This window comes from Myotis daubentonii, chromosome 11 (genome assembly GCF_963259705.1).
Source record: "Myotis daubentonii chromosome 11, mMyoDau2.1, whole genome shotgun sequence".
NCBI lineage: Eukaryota > Metazoa > Chordata > Mammalia > Chiroptera > Vespertilionidae > Myotis > Myotis daubentonii.
Window position 1 is genome coordinate 56,848,219 of NC_081850.1, and position 19,032 is coordinate 56,867,250.

The following is a 19,032-nucleotide window of genomic DNA, read 5'->3' on the forward strand; positions in this document are numbered from 1 at the left end:
AAGGAGAATTCCTGCCAAATGTTCTGGCTTTGGTTCTCCTCTTCAAAGTATGTTTAAGTTACACATTAAGAATCCAAAATATACCCCTATGGAATTTTCATAAGCAATAGTCAACCAATCAGTAAAACACAGTACACAGTGTGGACATTTTAATTTATTCCCCACCCAAGTATCCAGAATATGTGCCCCTTTAACTTGGAGAAATGTGATAATGAAAATACCAACAGAACTGATCATACGTAATGAGAAGAAGAAAAAGCACATAGTACACAGGAAACATCCCTAAGTCCTCCCTGACCTAGTAGTGCGAGTCGATGGTTGTTTCTGGTAATGTCACCTTTCACTAATTTCTAAAAATTTTACAGGACAGATTTAAAATAGATAGGCCTCTGATTCTTGTTTGTTTGTGTTTTTTTTTGTTTTGTTTTGGACCCTACAAGAGTTTTTAAAAGAGGCTATATTAAGTGACAATGCATTCTGAGTCGGGGGAGAAAAAAAATTAAAAACCCAAAACTTCTTTCAGTTTATTCAAAATAAAAATACACATAGAATTATGAAAATATAGGTTTACTATTTCCACCACGTTGATGCTGCTGTTTGAAAGGCTTTCAAATTGTTTTTCAAGTTTTTAAAGCTCATCTCGATCTCTCAATAAAGTATACCTATATTCGCTGGGTGCTAGTTTCTGGAAAGAGCTCTCGGGGGGACTACTTGCTACATCCTGGGCGTCCTAAAGAGAAAGAATAAAACATTTTTATATCAATATATTTTATGGAGTTATAATATTTCAATAAGAGCATTAGATGACTGGTAGTTGCCCTATAATTATTTAATAATCAATAAAAGGTAGCTACTCTGTGCCAAAGATAGAGAGTTAAGTTTGAAATCTTGCTTTCCCCATTTCATATATGCCTTTACTCAGATTCTCCACGGCAGGGCTGCCACAAAGCCACTAAATATGGACCTGTTGACAGTTCCTGTGGTGCAGAGGAAGGAAACAAAATACCTAACACCTGGGCACATTCCTAGAATATTCTATAGAGACAGCACAACTCTTGACTAAGTTGGCCCGAACCCTCCCCTCTTACAAATGACTAAGAAAATTAAAGGCACCTATTCTGTAGCCAGAATTACAATTACCTGTATGCCAGAAATGATAAAACTAAATTAACATGAGGAAAATAAACACTTCAATATACTTCAAGAAATTAATTTCTGCATTATTTTACTTGTTCACATACAGTAGATAAAAATACAGTGGAATTATAAGAGTGACTTCCAAGAATTTCTAAGAAAAGGCAGTGTATTCTATATTTTATTTCCACACTATAAGCTCTTCAAGAGCAAGCATGATTGTCATTCTTTTAATATCCCCTGTAGTTAACATAGGCACATAGTACATGTGTTACATCCTATATCTAATGGCACAATTGCATTATAATGGTAAACAAATGTGCCTACAAACTTCCCCTATAACTTGGCCATGTTTCACTTCCCCAATATATTTTTTTATCTTTTTGATGTTGAAGTATATGTTTGGTTTAATTTAGCTGAAATTATATTACTATAAACAAACATGTATTTAATGCCATTAGTACACAAAGATGACAAAATATAAAGAATTCAACAGTCTAATGGAGAAGTTGAAACAAATCAGGATAATACAATAATAAGCTACATCCTTTTGTAATATGAAAAAACACTAAGCAGGCTGACTTTTCTGATGAAAACAATCACCTGGATTATTGCCAACAATGTGCCTGCTTCTACAGTTGCTTAATTATCAAAGAAAAGTCTGACTGAAGATTTCAAGGAAAAAGCATGTCATCAGATTCCCAAAGGGAACTCTTGACTCTCAACTTAATTTGACTCAAAGTGAAGAAAATTTCACTTAGTCTTTATTTTTCTTTGGGCACAAGAATAGATTGAAGTTTTGAACATATAAAATAGAGTTTGGTATATATCATCTTCCCTCTTGGTATAGTGGGGGATATAAATCAATAATGAATCAAAATACAAATTGAGGGGTAAAATCTCAGGTTTTTAGAAATATATACATTAAATACTAAATGTCAAGCATTCTAAATCTCAATTGGAAAGCTGCATTAAACTAAGCTTTTAAAAAAGTATTTTTTATTGATTTTTTTACAGAGAGGAAGGGATAAGAATAGAGTTAGAAACATCAATGAGAGAGAAACATCGATCAGCTGCCTCCTGCACATCTCCCACTGGGGATGTGCCCACAACCAAGGTACATGCCCTTGACTGGAATCGAACCTGGGACCCTTCAGTCCGCAGGCCGACGCTCTATGCACTGAGACAAACCATTTAGGGCTAAACTGTAAGTTTTGAGCATTATGAATACTGTATTGGTAAAGGAGGCTCTTAGGATGATTTGCAAGAATACCAAATTATTTTCTTCATACTGAGGTCAATCTTCCAGCCACAGAGGACGGCCTGAACAATTAATGGAATCCACTGATTTCACTGATCTATCTACTTCCATTTCCTATCTCCTACTTCTATTTGAAGCCAACTATCTTCACTCCTTTCAGAGCCATATTCCACAGATGGCATACTCAGACCAAAAAACTATACTGCAACATTCCTGTAACTTTTCTGAAGGTCTGAAATTTTAAAAATTAATTTTAAAAGGAACATAGTTTGTACATTATCTAGAGTCTGTTGAAAAAGAAAAAAGCTCCCCCTGAAAAGCATGAGTGCTACCTGTCCTTGGGCTGTGTCAGTTGGGTCAGGACCATGATGGAATTCTCTGTGAAGTTTTCCAGAATGTAAATCAAACACAAACTGCTTGAGTCTTCCAGGAATTCTAAAACCAAAGTCAAATAAAAATTTAGCTTGAGCTATTAAAATGGACTTACCTCTTATCAACTTCACATAATTTTTTAAAAATTTTATTTATAATCCCACCATCCTACCGGAACTATTACAGACCAGGTATATGTCGAACATGTTTATACAGCTGTAATCTTATCGAGATACTCAGTTTTGTGTTCTAATTCCTGCACTTGTTACATAGAAAATTTTCTATGCTTACCGTTTTCACAGATGCATCAGTCTGTCAAGATGTTATCCTAAAACTTACTTAACCATCCCTTATTGTTGGGCATATATATTTTTTCCTGAATCTGTAACTAAAAAAACAACATCACACTGAAAATAACAGGGCTTGGGAATATTAGCCACTCAAAACTATGTAGCTTTATAACCAGAGTCCTAAACAAAGCCTAGAACAAAAATATTAGCACTCCTTAGCCTCCACCAGCATCGGAGCCTATGTCAGCCAGATAATCCTCCGTGGCTGTAACCTGGAGCTTCTGAATCCTTTTTGAGAGGCAGGCCCTTGAGGGCATTTACGGCCAGCAGAACCAGAACCAGTCTTATCAAATAATCTAAGGCATGATGTAGCTTTTTCATGTGTGTCCTTCCCCCCACTCCCCTTAAGGACAGCGGGAAACTTCTTTAACCACAGGGGCAGCTTCACTGGATAGCTTAACATTGTGAAAAGCAAAAGCACTTCTTAAGGCCATGAAACTGGTATGTTATTTTTGTTTTGTTTTGTTTCGGTCTTCACACACCACTAAGGCATTCTCTTTAATGGTGAAAACACTTTCTTTGGTGGTTTCAAAACATTGAGGAAAATAAAATGAACCAACACAACTCATTGTATATTGACATCATTCCCCTAGTTACTAATCAGGGCATAAGCAAATCTGTAGCACAGAGACACACGTTGTAGTAAAACAGACCATTATAAAGCTTATATACAGCAGGTGCTCGAATAACGTCATTTCATTATAATGTTAAAGAGGGAAAAGAAAACCGATTCCTGGCTGGGGCCTCTCTGGATGTATGAAGTTGGGACATTCTCCCTATGCCTGCATGAGTCTCCCCTGAAGACCCCAGTTTCCTCCCACAGTGATGTGCAGGGGAGGTAAACGGGTGTGTCTAAACTGTCCTAGTGTGAGTGTGGATGTGTGTTAGTGCGCCTTGTGATGGAAGAGCAGTGTGTCTGGAGTTGGATCCCACCTTGCACCCTGAGCTGCCAGGATAGGCTCTGGCCATCCGCCACCTGGAACTGGAATGGGCGGGGTGGAAAATGATTTTCTTGTTTTATTAATCTTTCCTAAATGTATGTAGGGCTTACATTTATTTCAATGTTTAATATTAGAGGTGTTTTGGGTCTTCATTTTAAAGTTTTGGTGACCAGAAATATACCATAAGAATTCTTATTTATTATCAATTAGCCTATGATAAAATTGGTTTCGTTATACATTGTTTTGCTTTAAGTTCCAGTTTCCAAGAACCTACTGTTGATGTTAAGTGAGGACTTATGTATCAGCCTTAAAAAAAAAAAAAATCCTTGAACTGTAGCCAATAAAGTAGGAGTATTGGATTAAATAATAAGAATTTTTTACAAAGTGTGGGCAAATTACACATACAAAACATCAACCAGTTTTTGCTACTACTTGTCTACCTGTTTATTCTTTGAAATCTTAACAGCACCTCTATCTTTTTATTAAAATTAGCCTTGCTAATTTAGTAAGTAAAAGACACCTGCATTTTAATTTCCATTTCTTCAGAAATTAAGCATTTTTCCATTGCTTGTTTTAGTTTATATTTCTGCTCCCATGAATTGTCTTCTATGGAGATTGTGATATTTAAAAAAATGCATCATATACATTTAAATAGAAACCCTTTGTTTTACATACCTGTTACAAGAATTAAAATACAGGTCAACAAACAATAGAACTGACTGACTTTTTGGTAGCAAAGAATAGCCGGCTAGTGTTAATATTACCAGTTTCTTTTTCTTTTTATCCTTTCCTAAGGTTCTGCAAGTGCTGTTTCTTTCTTCCCTTCAATAATTCCCACAGAGATGTACCAACCAATGACTTCATTGTACACCCATTTTAGCTCCCCACTAGCTCCAAGCAACAGAGAACAGCAGGTGCCAAATGCACAGTTTACAAATACAAATGACTGTCAGGTAGCTGTATTGACAGAATGCCTCTGAAAGGTTCTCTGGCGCTGAAGAAATTGCCCATGCGCCAGAGACAAACATTGAGAGGAGATCGATTTAAACTTAATCTGACATCATCTACTGTCACCCACAGCAAAGTACTAAAATATAACCATTCAATTCAAAGAATTGCAAATGGTCTACAATGTTTAAGATAAAGCCCCAGTTAGTTTATTTTATAAGGTCCAAGATGATCACAACCAATACAGTGTGAATTGCTTCTGTTAGTCAAGAAATGATTTATAATTAAATCTTAAATGTAACAAATTCTTAGAGAACACTCAAAACAGATTTGTCCCTAATTTGATTCCTCCACTCCCCCCCCCCCCCCCCCTGCTTGTCAACAGTTGAGAAGAGAAAAAGAATTGTGAGCAGCAAAGACAAGGGAGATAGGATGAAAGAGCTCTTACCTAGCTTGTGGCCAGAAACTATCAATCATTATTAAGTAACAATCAGTGACTCAACAATATATAGTCAAGAAAACAGACAACATAGTTATCTGCTGAAAAGGAAAATAAATGGGCCTTTGCCATAATAATTTCAATTATATTTTCATACTTTAAGGTAAAATTTTCTAACTATATTTCCCATTCTCCAAACACGTTTGTTTACAATCTTTATTTTTATTTTTAGGTGATGCACAAATGTTAAGTGTATCATTAAACAAGCTTTGAGAACTGCATGCAAGGTGAGGAGTATTTGTGCTGTTTTTTTAAAAGTACACACAGAATTCAGCTTTTTAGGCTTAACAGTTCTATGAGTTCTAACATATGCATGTAAGTGTCTTGTTACCATCTCCACAAAATGGATACAGAATAATTCCTACACCTTTTTTTGGTCAGACCCTCATCTTCCCCCTAACTACTGCCAACTACTGACCTGTTCTCTGATCCTGTAATTTGCCTTTTCCAGAATGTCATGTACATAGAATCATGCAGTATGTAATCATGAGACTGGCTTCTTTTATTTAGCATACTACGTTTAAGATTCATCTGTTTTGCTACATGTGTAAAAATATTTGTTCCTTTATTGCTGAATTGTATTCCATTGAGTATGATTAGTTTATCCATATACCTGCTGAAGGACATTTGGGTTCTTTCAAGGTTTTAGTGATTTTGAACAATGCTACTACAGACACTTGTGCTCAGGTTTGTGTGTGAACATAGTTTATTTCTGTAGAAAAAATACCGGGTTATATGAGAGGTATATGTTTAACTTTTTAAGAAGTTTCTAAATTGTTTTCCAGTGTAGCTATACCATTTTGTAATCCCACCAGCAATGTATAAGAGTTTCAGTTTTCCCATATCCTTCAGAACACCTGGCATTATCAGTAATTTAACTTAGCAATTCTAAAAGATGTAGAATTGGATCTCATTGTGATTTTAATTTGTATTTCTCTAATGACTGATGATGTTAAGCACCTTTTCATTCATATATCTTCCTTACATCCTAACAGTATCTTTTGTTGTATATCTGTGCTGTCAAATATAGTAGCCAACACCCACATGTGGCCACTGGGCACTTGAAATGGGTTAGAATACCTGAGAAACTGTTAAATTTTATGTCATTTCAATTAATTTAAACTCAAGTATTCATATATGGCTAGTAGCTACCCCGTTGGAGAGCAGAGCACTAGGATGGTTATTACAAGCCATCAAAGATAAAAAGCACAATCAGTAAATAACAATGAAAAAGCTGAGAAGGAAAGCCATCACGGTTATCGTCGAACCCAAGTAGAGTGTTCTGTAGCACCAAAAAACTATGAGAACCCTAAGGAGGATGAGTCTGGTAAAGTCCCATTTGTAGCAGTGTTACTTACTTTTTCATGGGAAAAATCTGGATTCAAATAACAGGGGTTTAACAAATCACAAAATAATCCATTCAAAGGCAAATTAGCTAGCCATGAAAAATAATGGGGAAAATTACTTAGAGCCCAGAATTGGGGAACTCATTAGCTTAGAGGAACCTGTTACATTCACCAGGAGGAACCTGAAGCCTGTCCTGCTTGCTGCTTTTCCCGTCACTGGGGCCACGGCAGCTATCTAAGAACTTTGGTAAACATACAGATGGCCACAATTTTTAGACGTTTCTCTTCAAAGTCCTTCCATAGTCTTAAACCATACCTTATCATTTATTCTCTTCTCTCAGTGCCTCTGAGCATTTCCTAGACCTGTCCCTAGGTGCTCTTAGGTTCCAAAATTACCCTCCATTCCTTTCCTATATCCACATAGAATCTGTTCTTTTTTTTTAAAATATATTTTATTGATTTTTTACAGAGAGGAAGGGAGAGAGATAGAGAGTTAGAAACATCGATGAGAGAGAAACATGGATCAGCTGCCTCCTGCACATCTCCTACTGGGGATGTGCCTGCAACCCAGGTACATGCCCTTGACCGGAATCGAACCTGGGACCTTTCAGTCCTCAGGCCGACGCTCTATCCACTGAGCCAAACCGGTTTTGGCTAGAATCTGTTCTTTTACATTCGACAAGAAACCAATCTGTGACTTTGTTTTGGGTCTCTTCCAATATCTTTCACATTCATACTTACACTGCTTTTTACATGTACTGAAAATGTTACTGATTTGGGAGCAAGTGACTTGAGCTTGGGACTTTGGGGTTTAACATACTCTGACATGAATCCTAGCCCTGCTACTAACTAGTTATGTGGCCTTGCTGGTTAAGTTACCTCCTCAGCCTCAGTTTCTTCAGAAAGGAAAAGGCAAAAGAATACTGGTAGACCCTCCTCCCCCACCAATGCCTGCCTACCTCTGGCATGGGAGGAGACTGCACCATAAATCTGCTTTCTCTCTCCTTACCAAAACCATACTTCCTTCATATGACCCCGGAATGCTGAGGTGCTAAGTAATAGTAATTACAGTAATTTATGGAAACTGCTTATCATTTAAGCCTTAATTACTATGCAGCACAATAACAATTATGCAAACCATTAAATGTGTCAGATTCACTTTGCTGCATGTTTTATTTGATTTTTAACACTAACATCTATTCACATAGGCTCAGTTTGTAGTTCACACAGCATGTGCCTCCTTACAGTTAAAAAATATTAGTGGGAACAGTGCCTAGAAGGAAAATCAGGCACCTAAGGGAGAAATGAAAGAAGTAATTTGTTTCAAAGAGCTTCAAATATAGTCACTTCTCTTATCTCCTTCCTACCCATAGGACTAATTACTTGCAGGATGGGAGAGGAACATTTCCCAGTTCCAGATTTCTTTGGAGAATCTTACTGGCTCAGTTTCTTCTTAGGTACAATGCTGCCAGCTGATGGATGAGGAGGGGGACTGGGTCATGTGGTAAATACAACCACTTTGTGATATGGCTTCTCTGATAGACACCAAAGTGGAATCAGAAGTGCTCAAGTGTGCCCCAGCTGGTTTGGCTCAGTGTATAGAGCAGTGATGGCGAACCTATGACACATGTGTCAGAGGTGACACACGAACTCATTTTGGGTGACACGCATCGACAGAGACAAAAAATTGCATAATTCAAGTATTTGTCTCTCGCAACGGCCAGAGTTGGGCCTCATTCGAGTAATATTATTATTCACGTTACTCATGATCAATAACGCAATTCTAAAACCGGATGTAAACAGGTACAGCGGTGTTGCATAGCAAAGATACATAGTGAAAACATCCAAGATACATTGTTCCAATATTGAAATTAATATAAGAATTGCACTATAAAGAGATTAATCTTTACTCATGACATTTTATTTTTACTCGAGTGACAAAATGCCCAATTCTGGAAACGGCCTCGTTATTGTCAACATGTGCCTCGGGTAAGCTTCCTGGGAGTTAGGGTGCATTCGGCAAACGGACGCACTTGATCGTCATGTTCGTTAGGAGACAGGAGTGGGAGGGTTAGAAGAAAAAGATATACAGTGCAACAGTGCTTGACGAGACATTCTGCGTGTCGGATAATTGATTACAGCGCCATATATTTGTTGGTTATACATACTATCTTTGAACTGTTTTGCACTAGGAGTCAGTGCAACAACACTGCAAAAAGTTAATAGGTAAGAAAACTATCAACCTTTTATAAAAAATGCCGTGATTTATATTTATTTTTGCAGCCTTGTGATGGAGAATCAAAAAAATAAAGACTGAATGATAAAGGAAGTGGAAGTAGCAGTAGCCGACCCTTTCAAGACATATGGACCGAGATGTACGGGATTGTCGAGAGAAACAACAGATCATTGTGCATACTGTGTAATGAAACGGTAGTAAGCAGAACGTGGAATGTAAAGAGATATTCTGAAACTAATCATTGTCAGCTCTTGAAAAAAAGTATCGATGAAAGGAGGAATACATTTCTAGGCAGCTACACCTCTATAAAAGTCAATCAAATTCCATCATTAAATTTGTAAGATGCTCTACAAATTTAACATCAGCAAGTAAGTTACTGTATTGCTCACTCCATAGCTCAGCATGGAAAAGCCCTCAGTGACGGAGAATTTATTAAGGAAACATTTCTAAGATGTGCACCAGCTCTATTTCACGATATGAAAAATAAAGATGATGATATTAAAAGAATTTCTGAGTTACCACTCAGTAGAAATACTATCAAAGGCAGAATAATAGATCTTAACAAAAACGTACAACATCAATTAAAAAAAGACTTAAATAGTTGTAAATATTTTTCGATTTCTCTAGATGAAACTACTGATGTCACATCAAATGCTCCTTGGCCATTATTGCTAGATATTCTGATGGTCTTACCATGAGAGAAGAGTTGATAAGGTTAGAATCAGTGCCAATAAGTACATCAGGAAACGAAATAGGTAAGGTTGTTATAAAAACATTCAGTGACCTAAACATTGATATCTCTAAAATTGTGTCAGTCACGACACAGATGGGGAACCAAATATGGTGGGGAAAAAATGTGGGATTCCTGAAATTGTTTATGGAAGCTATTAGACATCCACTTGTACCTTTTCATTGCATTATCCATCAGGAGGTGTTGTGTGCCAAATCGGGATTCTCAGAATTGAATGATTTAATGTCAGTTGTAACAAAAATTGTGAATTTTATAGCTTCTCGACCCCTTCACAAGCGAGAATTTTCTACACTTTTACAGGAAGTTGATTCAACCTACAGTGGACAACTGATGTTCAATAATGTGAGATGGCTGAGTCGAGGTAAAGTACTTGAGCGATTTGTGGAGTGCTTTGAAGAAATTACGGTATTTATTGAGAAGAAGGATCTGGCAAACTTTCCTCAGATCAATGATCATAAGTGGGTCAGCAATTTGATGTTTTTTACAGATCTCTCTGTTCATATGAATGAACTGAACTTAAAATTACAAGGTTTTGGCAAAAGTATTGACATTATGTTAGGATACATCAAATCTTTTGAAAGTAAACTTAAAATTTTCAAGCGAGATATTGAAACTAAAACTTGTAAGTATTTTCCTCGGATAAAAAAGTGTTTCGAGAAGGCCACTATGAGTGTAATGGAGTCCATACTTATGTACCAGAATATAGTAAACTCGTTATTTGAACAGTTCAGCGAAAGATTTGACCAATTTAGAAGCCTAGAACAGACCATTAAAATAACTAAGTATCCGGATGTAGTTGTTTACACTACTTTGGAATTAAAGGATTTCCAATGGATGCAAATTGATGATTTAGAGATGCAACTTGCAGATTTTCAAGGTAGCATTTGGACCCATGTGTTTGTCGACTTAAGGTCGAAACTTGAAAATCTGGAACGAAATCGTTTGAATAATGAAGAAGAGTGCAACTACGAACAAGAAATTTTGAGTGCTTGGAACAGAGTACCTGACACTTTTAGCGACATAAAAAATCTAGCGATGGCTTTGCTAACAATTTTTTTAAAAATATATTTTATTGATTTTTTTACAGAGAGGAAGGAAGAAGGATAGAGAGTTAGAAACATCAATGAGAGAGAAACATCGATTAGCTGCCTCCTGCACACCCCCTACTGGGGATGTGCCCACAACCAAGGTACATGCCCTTGACCAGAATCAAACCCGGGACCCTTCAGTCCGCAGGCCGAAGTTCTATCCACTGAGCCAAACCGGTTATGGCAACAATTTTTTCATCAACATATTTTTGTGAGACTTTGTTCTCAGCATTAAATAATATTAAAACGAACATAAGAAACCGGCTAACAGATGAAATTAGTGGCACTTGCTTGGCCTTGAAGTGCACCAAGTATGAACCTGCAATCGAAGAATTAGCAGACAAACTTCAGCACCAAAAAAGTCACTAATTTCTAGTTTTCATACCATTTGATTATCATTGTTTTTATTATTATTTTTTCATAATGTACATTGTTTTTGTTCATTTTATACATATTTTTTGGTTGATTTTTCTTTGTTAAATGGCATTTAAATACATAAAATAAATATCAAAAATATAAATCTTTTTTTACTATGTTTGCAAATATAAAAAAAAAATTATGAATATTTCTATATGTGACACGGCACCAGAGTTAAGTTAGGGTTTTTCAAAATTTTGACACACTGAGCTCAAAAGGTTCACCATCACTGGTATAGAGTGTCGGCCTGCGGACTGAAGGGGAGTTCAATTCCAATCAAGGGCACATGCCCGGATTTTGGGCTCGATCCCCAGTGTGCCTAGTGTGGGATGCAGGAGGCAGCAGATCAATGACTCTTATCATTGATGCTTCTATCTCTTTGTCCCTCTCCTTCCCTCTCTGAAATCAATAAAATATATTTTTTTAAAAAAGAAAGAAAAGGAAGTGCTAATGTGTTTTAAATCTGGCTGGAGAAAATACGACAGCCAAGATGGAATTCCTCACAGGTTTCCCTGGAGGCGGAACAACATTCCTGGGAATAAAAGCCAACATGGTGGGGCAAAAGTAGGTTTACAGTTGTTCATATGGAAAATAACACAATAAATATAATACATGAATAAACTGTGTTTTGCATACTCATTACTTTCGCCCCACCCTGTAGTTGGGTACCAATCAGTAAACCTAACCTTTCAGTCAGCATCCTGTTAACTTCCATTAACTTGAAACTTTGAGTAGGGCTGTAAGTTTCCAGTGAAAAGGAAGAGGTATGGAAACAACCCAGCATTTACCCACTATTAAAGATAGGGAAGTGTGCTGATAAAACTTCATTTAAATGACCTGAGTAAGGCAGCACTGCAATGCCCCCCACAGCCACGCTATCTGGAAGCTCCTGCAGTGAGCCCTGCCACCGGAACAACCCTCTCCCCTAAATGTCTCATTCTCTTAGTTTGAGCTTGCAGCTTCAGGAAGTGAGAGGAAGATGGCACCCAACCAGCTAAGAATTTCCATTTAGCCCAACAGTCAATGTTTTATCAATTAGTCCTTTTGCCCCTATCTCTTCAATAACTCCTCTATCCTTTTAATTCTATCCCACAAAAATTTAATCACGATTTCTTGTATCCAAAGGGGGGAGAAAAAGAAAAGATAAAACTTTACTTCATCCTATGTGTCTCTCCAGCTATTTCCTTATTTTCCTTCCTCTTTAGAAGCTAGCTTCTTGCAAGAATTTTAATGTCAAATCTTCATTTCCTCACCACACTATTCTATTCTTTGGAATACAGTGAGTTTTTTATTTGTTCATTTTTTTTTATCAAATCTAACAGATGCTTCATCCTTCTGGTTGTGCATTCCTTTTGTTAGAATTGCTCCTCCCTCAATTAGCATATGACTCCTTTCTGGGTTTTTTTTTCCCCCCTTTGATTCCTTCTCCTTCTTAATCTTTTGCTCATGTTCCTTCTGCTGTCCTCCCTTTAAATGTTGGTATCATTCAGGGTTCCATTCTCAGTCCTGTTCTGGGTCAGCTCATCTGTTTCTACAACTTCGCTATATCCTCATGTGTTCCCCAGCCCTTATCTCAACTCACTGTTGAATCTCAGAGCCATGTAAACTCCCTACTGGACACTCTTTGTAGCCCACAGGCACCTCAAATTCAATATACCAAGAAAAGGAACTCATTACCTTTACCACAAGGTGCTCCTCCACTGAATTCCCAAGCTCATTTAAATGGCAACACAACCCAATTAGCTGTCTAAGTTAGATTCCTGGCCATTAGGGCTGGCCTCCCCTCCCCCATTTACTAATATACCAAGTCTTCCTATTCCACCTACAAAATGTCTCTCTAGTTTTAATGCTACTGACAGAATTTATTTAGGTAATTCATTCACTCAAGAATCACCTACTGGTTATCATCAACTGTCCTGGATTACTAAACAGTCTCTCCTAGATTCTACTTTGACCCCCTCTAACCTATTTTCCAGTTTGCATCCTGAATACTCTTTAAAAAATAATCCCCTAATTAAAACCCTTCAATGGCTCCTCATAGTTTTTAAGACAATGTCAACTTCCATAGTACAGCTTATAAGGGCTTTCAGAAGCTAGCCCCTGCTTATTTCCCTTGACCTGGTCCTTCCTCCTCCCTCCACTCACATTCAGCCAACAGACTCTATTTGTTTCTACCAATGTGCCCTTTCTCCAAACCTGATTCCTTCTCACCTCCATGTTAAACGTCTATAGACCTGTAGGACTTATCTTAGGCATTAACATCTCCAGAAATCTTAGAACAGGTACCTCTCTGTTGAACTCTGTCAGAGTACTTATCACATCATAAGACAACTATCTGTTACCCTACTTGTTTCCTTTCTCTACTTCATTGGGAATTCTTTGAGGGCAGGGATCTAGTCTTAGTAAACTAAAAGATTGGTTTATGTTATAAATTGACTGACATACAGAAGACCTGGATATTTAATGAGTTAATAGGCTAAATGGTATTCTTTTGAATGTATGTAAAGTAAAAACAACTAATGTTTGTTAGTACTTTATGTCTTAGAACACATTAATTTTTGTAACAATCTCACTGGGTAGGTTGTACCATCAACCATATTTTAAGTAAAGAAACAAGACGGAGTTAACTGACTTGCCAAAGGCAGGACTCAATTCTGGGCCTCCTACATGTTAGGACTGAGACTCTTCTATCAAACAACCACATCTCTATTGAAATATGTAGAAGTGAGCAAGATAATTCACTCTGAAATAGGACTGCAAATCATCCTCTAAATGTGCAATTTAATCTTTGGACATAAAAAGGTAAATGAATTTTAAAAGATCTAATTTGAATTAATACCATAGTATTGCTTAAATTTTTCATATATGAAGAAACATCTCCACTTTTACCATTGTATTTAAATCTCAGAAATTGATAAAAATTTAATATCTGTGGTAGTTACAAGATTTATGTTTACTAATACAACAAATAGCTGAGAAGAGTCAGAAAGCTTCTCTGTCCTTTCAAAAGTTGATAGCTTTATGCTCTTAGAAATGCCTAGTCATAGCCATCTTCTGGGTCTTAAGTACCTCTAGTATGCTTGCTAGACACGGTCACACATAAGCAGCAATATTACCAATTCCTTTAACCTGACCTAGAATTATATTCTGCTTACCTTGATGTGCAAAGACCAAACTCAATCAGAACTAATTTCTCAAAAATTTTCTTTCAGAGATTAGGATCACCTAATGCTGGCCCTTTGATAGGGATATATCCTAATTCTTATAATCAATTATTATACCACATTTCAGAGTGAAAAAAAAATAGCACTTTTTCTATCCAAATAATAAAGTATTAGTGTTCCATCATAAGATTTAAAATATCCAAACAATTGTTTTCAGTTCATTTTTGAGACATATATCAATAATTAAAAAACAACAACAAAATGAATACTTACAATATATCCTTGAAGTTTTCAAACACATACATATGCCGAAAACTGTCAATAGCTATTACGGGGCAATCTGCTGGGGTTTTCTGTATGTGCAGAAGAGGATGTCTAAATTTGTCACAGTCCGCGTGCAAGAAGTTTATTGCACCTTTAGAAGAAAAAGAATCGGGAAAGATAGATCAGAATTTTCTTGATTGTATTCTCATAAGATTGCAAGTTCATAAAAAGTAACATACTAAAAAAACACCAAAATGCTTTAGAGTAATATAGATCACAAAAACTAAAACCTAAATATTTCAACACTGAAAGGAGGTAGGATTTGAGCTCTTAGGGCAGAGAGTATAATTTTCTCATAAATTATCTGAACTCAACCTGAATTCAAATGCTATAGTGAATTTTTCATTTTTCTTGCATGGATGCTCCTCTGCTCTGCAGATTACCCAGGTCTGGAGAGCAAGTTCCTGAAACTGACATATAAACTGTCTTCCCCAGGCCATCTTCATTTCATCAAGGAGCCCTTCTGGTCCCTACTGGTTGATTTTCAATCTAATTCAACCCCCAAAATATTTACTAAGTCACTAATAAGGGTATAGCTCTATACAATGCCTTCAGTTTATTATGCTTGATTTTCTTCTCTAACTACAAAGGGAAAGTTGGTCATATCTCAAATTGTTTTTGCGGCTTTGGAGAAGTCCACAGAGAACGCACTTTCTTTCATTTAGAAATAAACATTAACCAGACTCTGTAAGTTATCTCAGCAACATAGCTGAGACTGTCTATTAGAAAGGGACCAGGCAAGTATCAATGTGCTAAAAGCAAGTGCCTAAAACTGATGGTGTCCACCTGTGACCCCACTTTCCAAGCTATTTGATTTAGGGAGCTAAAACAGCCATGGTTTATTTTAAAAAGCCACTGCTTCGTATACTCTCTCTACTACACCTCCCACCCAATGTTTACATGTAAATTCTGAGGCTGTAATGGGAGAGGGGTTGGGGAGAAAGAAACCAAGAGAAAAGATGAAAATAAACACCTTCATCTGTCTACCTTTTTCACTTATTAACTGTCGGGCTACTTCATTCTGGAATATTTCTAAACTTTCTGTATCTTCTTTCATGTGGAAGAGTATTAGAAAAGGCAGTCCTTCTTCTGTCAATTCCTGTGTAGAGAAGTATTTAATGAGAATTATCAGGCCTCTCCACTTGTAGCTGTTTTCTAAGTAGGAACAATTTAGAACTCAACCCAACATGCAACAATTGCAACATCCCAGGAAAAAAATAAGGCCCAAAGGTGTAAATAAACATTAGCCTTAATGGAGAAGTCCAAAGACATTTCCTATACCTGAAGTACCCCGGCACTCAGAGGACTCACCCACTCATCCTGCTTGCCTGCAGGAAGTGACTTGCCTTAAAGTAACCGCTGGGCTGGGCTGTTAGCTAGAATTGGGTGAAGCCATGGCATTTGATAAATGAGTTGACCAAGGGAGAAACTGCTGGTTCTTTATCAAGATGTTAATTTTAGGGTGGAGTAGACATGTTTTCCCCTACAGATTTTAGGGTGGGGTAAACTGTCTTCACAGATAACACTGAAAAACTGAATGTACCAGCAGTAAATAAATCTTATTTTGCACACTTATGTTCATTTTAAGGTGTATGCAAAAACTTAGACGAGCTGAAAAGTGTTTGATTCAGAGCAAATAACAAAACTCCCATAACATAGCCAGTTTTCAACCAATACACAATTTTCAACATTAAAAAATACCCACCACTATATATTTGTGTGTTTATATACCTTGTGGATATACATACACAAAAGCGTCTTGAAAATTATAAAGTGCTTTAAATTTTTCATTGTCATTGGAGAATAGTATGAGAAATGTGATGACAGATTTTTTTTTAATATATTTTATTGATTTTTTACAGAGAGGAAGGGAGGGGGATAGGGCGCTAGAAACATCGATGAGAGAAACATCCATCGGCTGCCTCTCGCACACTCCCCAGTGGGGATGTGCCCGCAACCAAGGTACATGCCCCTGACTGGAATCGAACCCGGGACCCTTGAGTCCGCAGGCCGACGCTCTATCCACTGAGCCAAACCGGTCAGGGCGTGATGACAGATTTTAAACATTTATTCTCTCTAACAAATGCTAAGTTCTAACTCATAAGGATAAGTTCAGAATGGCCTAATAAAATTATTTCCATCAACTATCCTTTTGTGCGTCTCTCTGTAATTTAGAAACTGCCTCAGCAGAAAGCTCAAATGTCCTATACTTTATAAAAACTGAATCTGGAACCCATCTTATAGGACAAGAGTTTTCTTCTGGTTCCTAGTTCCATGTTTAAGCCTGTTACACTCATGTACAGAATAAAGTATAAAGTTTCTTATCACATTTACTTTTTTTAAAACTGAGATATAACTCGCATGCCACCAAATTCACCATTTTAATGTGTTCAAACTGGTGGGTTTTATTATATTTACAAGGTCTGCAAACATCAACACTACCTAATTCCACATCATTTTCATCACTCCAGAAAGGAACCCCATACTCATTAGCAGTCACTCCCATCTTTCCTCCCTGACTCCTGGCATCACACTGATCTTCTGTAAGTTGATTTGAAGTTTCCTCTTCCCCACTCATTATCTCTTGGGCTCAGTTTTCTTTCTCTCACACACTGCTACTTTTCCCCATGGTCTGTCTGTCTTTGGACTTCTCTGCTCTAGCTTGGCAATTTCGACTAGTTCAACAATCCCAATCAGCACTTCTCATTGGTCCCTTTTCTCTCTCTCTCTCCATGCCGTTCCAGTTCAGAATCCAAGTCTAGATTTCCAACTTCCTGTGTAATATCTCCATTACAACGTCTAACCAACCTTCAGCACTCAATATTAATACACTTTCACTTCCCTATTTCCATTAGTATTTCTGCTCCTCTTTTAGCCCTTTCCTTTCTGGACTGAAGCCTTGTCTAGAAAACCATCCCTGATTCTGCCCCACTTCTGCCCAAAGTGGAAATGAATTCTCTCCTCTGAATTCCCAGAACATTTTCCCAGTGCCCCTCAGGTGGCCTGGGACATGTCTTTATATTACATTATCTATATAAGTGAACCACCAGACTGAACCCCTTAAACACAGAGAATCTTATTTCACTTCTCTTTTGCTCATAGATTTTTATATGCAATAATGCACAATCAACCTATGACATGAGGACACAAATGTTTCTGAATAAATATAATTTGGGAAAGGAGACTCAATAGTCACCTTTTAGAAAACGTAAGAGCTAGAAAGTTAAAAGTAAAAACAAATATAACATACTAGTATTACTTTATTAAACCAAAGTATGGATGAACTAACAACTATTAGGAGAAAAGTAATAAGTAGATTAATAGTTTGAAAAAAAAATCTTTTTGCTAAACTAATTTACATACATTAACATAGCAGTTGGTAGTTTATGCTGCTTGGATTTTTAAGTTTCCCGTGTCCACATCAACATATTCTCTCCAGAGCAGGCATTAAAAGACTCAGGAGCGAGACAGCAAAACAACCAGGTTCAGACATTTCCCCACTGTCCGGTGTGGGGAACGTCTGGCCCGGGCTGTGTAAGGCCTGAGAAAGCATTTGGGCTGGCCCTGCCAAAGCAATCGCAGGCGGAATTTGAATTCCAATAAATCTAGGAGCTTTTTCCATAGCAACATAAATTTATATTAAGTGAATTATATTAAGCGAATGATGTTATAAATATCCACATGGCCCTTGGCAGAAAAAAGGTTCCCCACCCTGGAAATGATTGAGGGGTAGTTGGAACTCCTGTATTACTATTTAAGATTTTTCCAGCCTATACCTTTAAACTCTACTTTTCAAACTATTCCTGCCAAAGCAGGTGAATAATTGTGACAAGTTACTAAATCTTTCTGAGCCTCTGAGGACTAATTGAGCTAACACAATAAAAATGTATGTAATTTAACCAAGCATACCTGAAGCCTAGAGAACTAAGAAAAGTAGCAGCGATGTTCATTTGACAAATAAGCTAAGAAAGAACACAAGCAAGCAAGCTTTAATGGATCACAACCACACATTTATGCATTGTGTGAGGCTGCGTTTGTGCCACACTGCGAAGTTGAGTTGTTTTGACAGAGACTGTATGAACTGCAAACTTAAAATACTTAACATCCGATTCCTTTATAGAATTGCCATCTTCTGACTAAATGGTGATTAGGTGGGTGTGTTTACTATGTGATAATGTTTTCTAAAAATTGATTAGACTGG

The 19,032-nt window shown here is 37.1% G+C and overlaps 1 protein-coding gene across 4 annotated transcripts in view; it reads right to left on the minus strand.

The window, feature by feature from the left end:
• Positions 1–510: 510 nt before the first annotated feature.
• The window catches only part of ERP44 (endoplasmic reticulum protein 44), a 67,241-nt gene continuing 48,719 nt past the window's right edge, over positions 511–19,032 (minus strand). For all 4 annotated transcript variants that reach the window (XM_059657494.1, XM_059657495.1, XM_059657498.1 and 1 more), the window contains 4 exons: positions 15,819–15,930; positions 14,781–14,922; positions 2,728–2,830; positions 511–730 (listed from right to left, as the gene is read on the minus strand). In XM_059657494.1, coding sequence (XP_059513477.1) covers positions 629–730; positions 2,728–2,830; positions 14,781–14,922; positions 15,819–15,930 — 459 coding nt within the window. In that variant the 3' untranslated portion in view covers positions 511–628. The remainder of the gene's footprint in view (positions 731–2,727; positions 2,831–14,780; positions 14,923–15,818; positions 15,931–19,032) is intronic.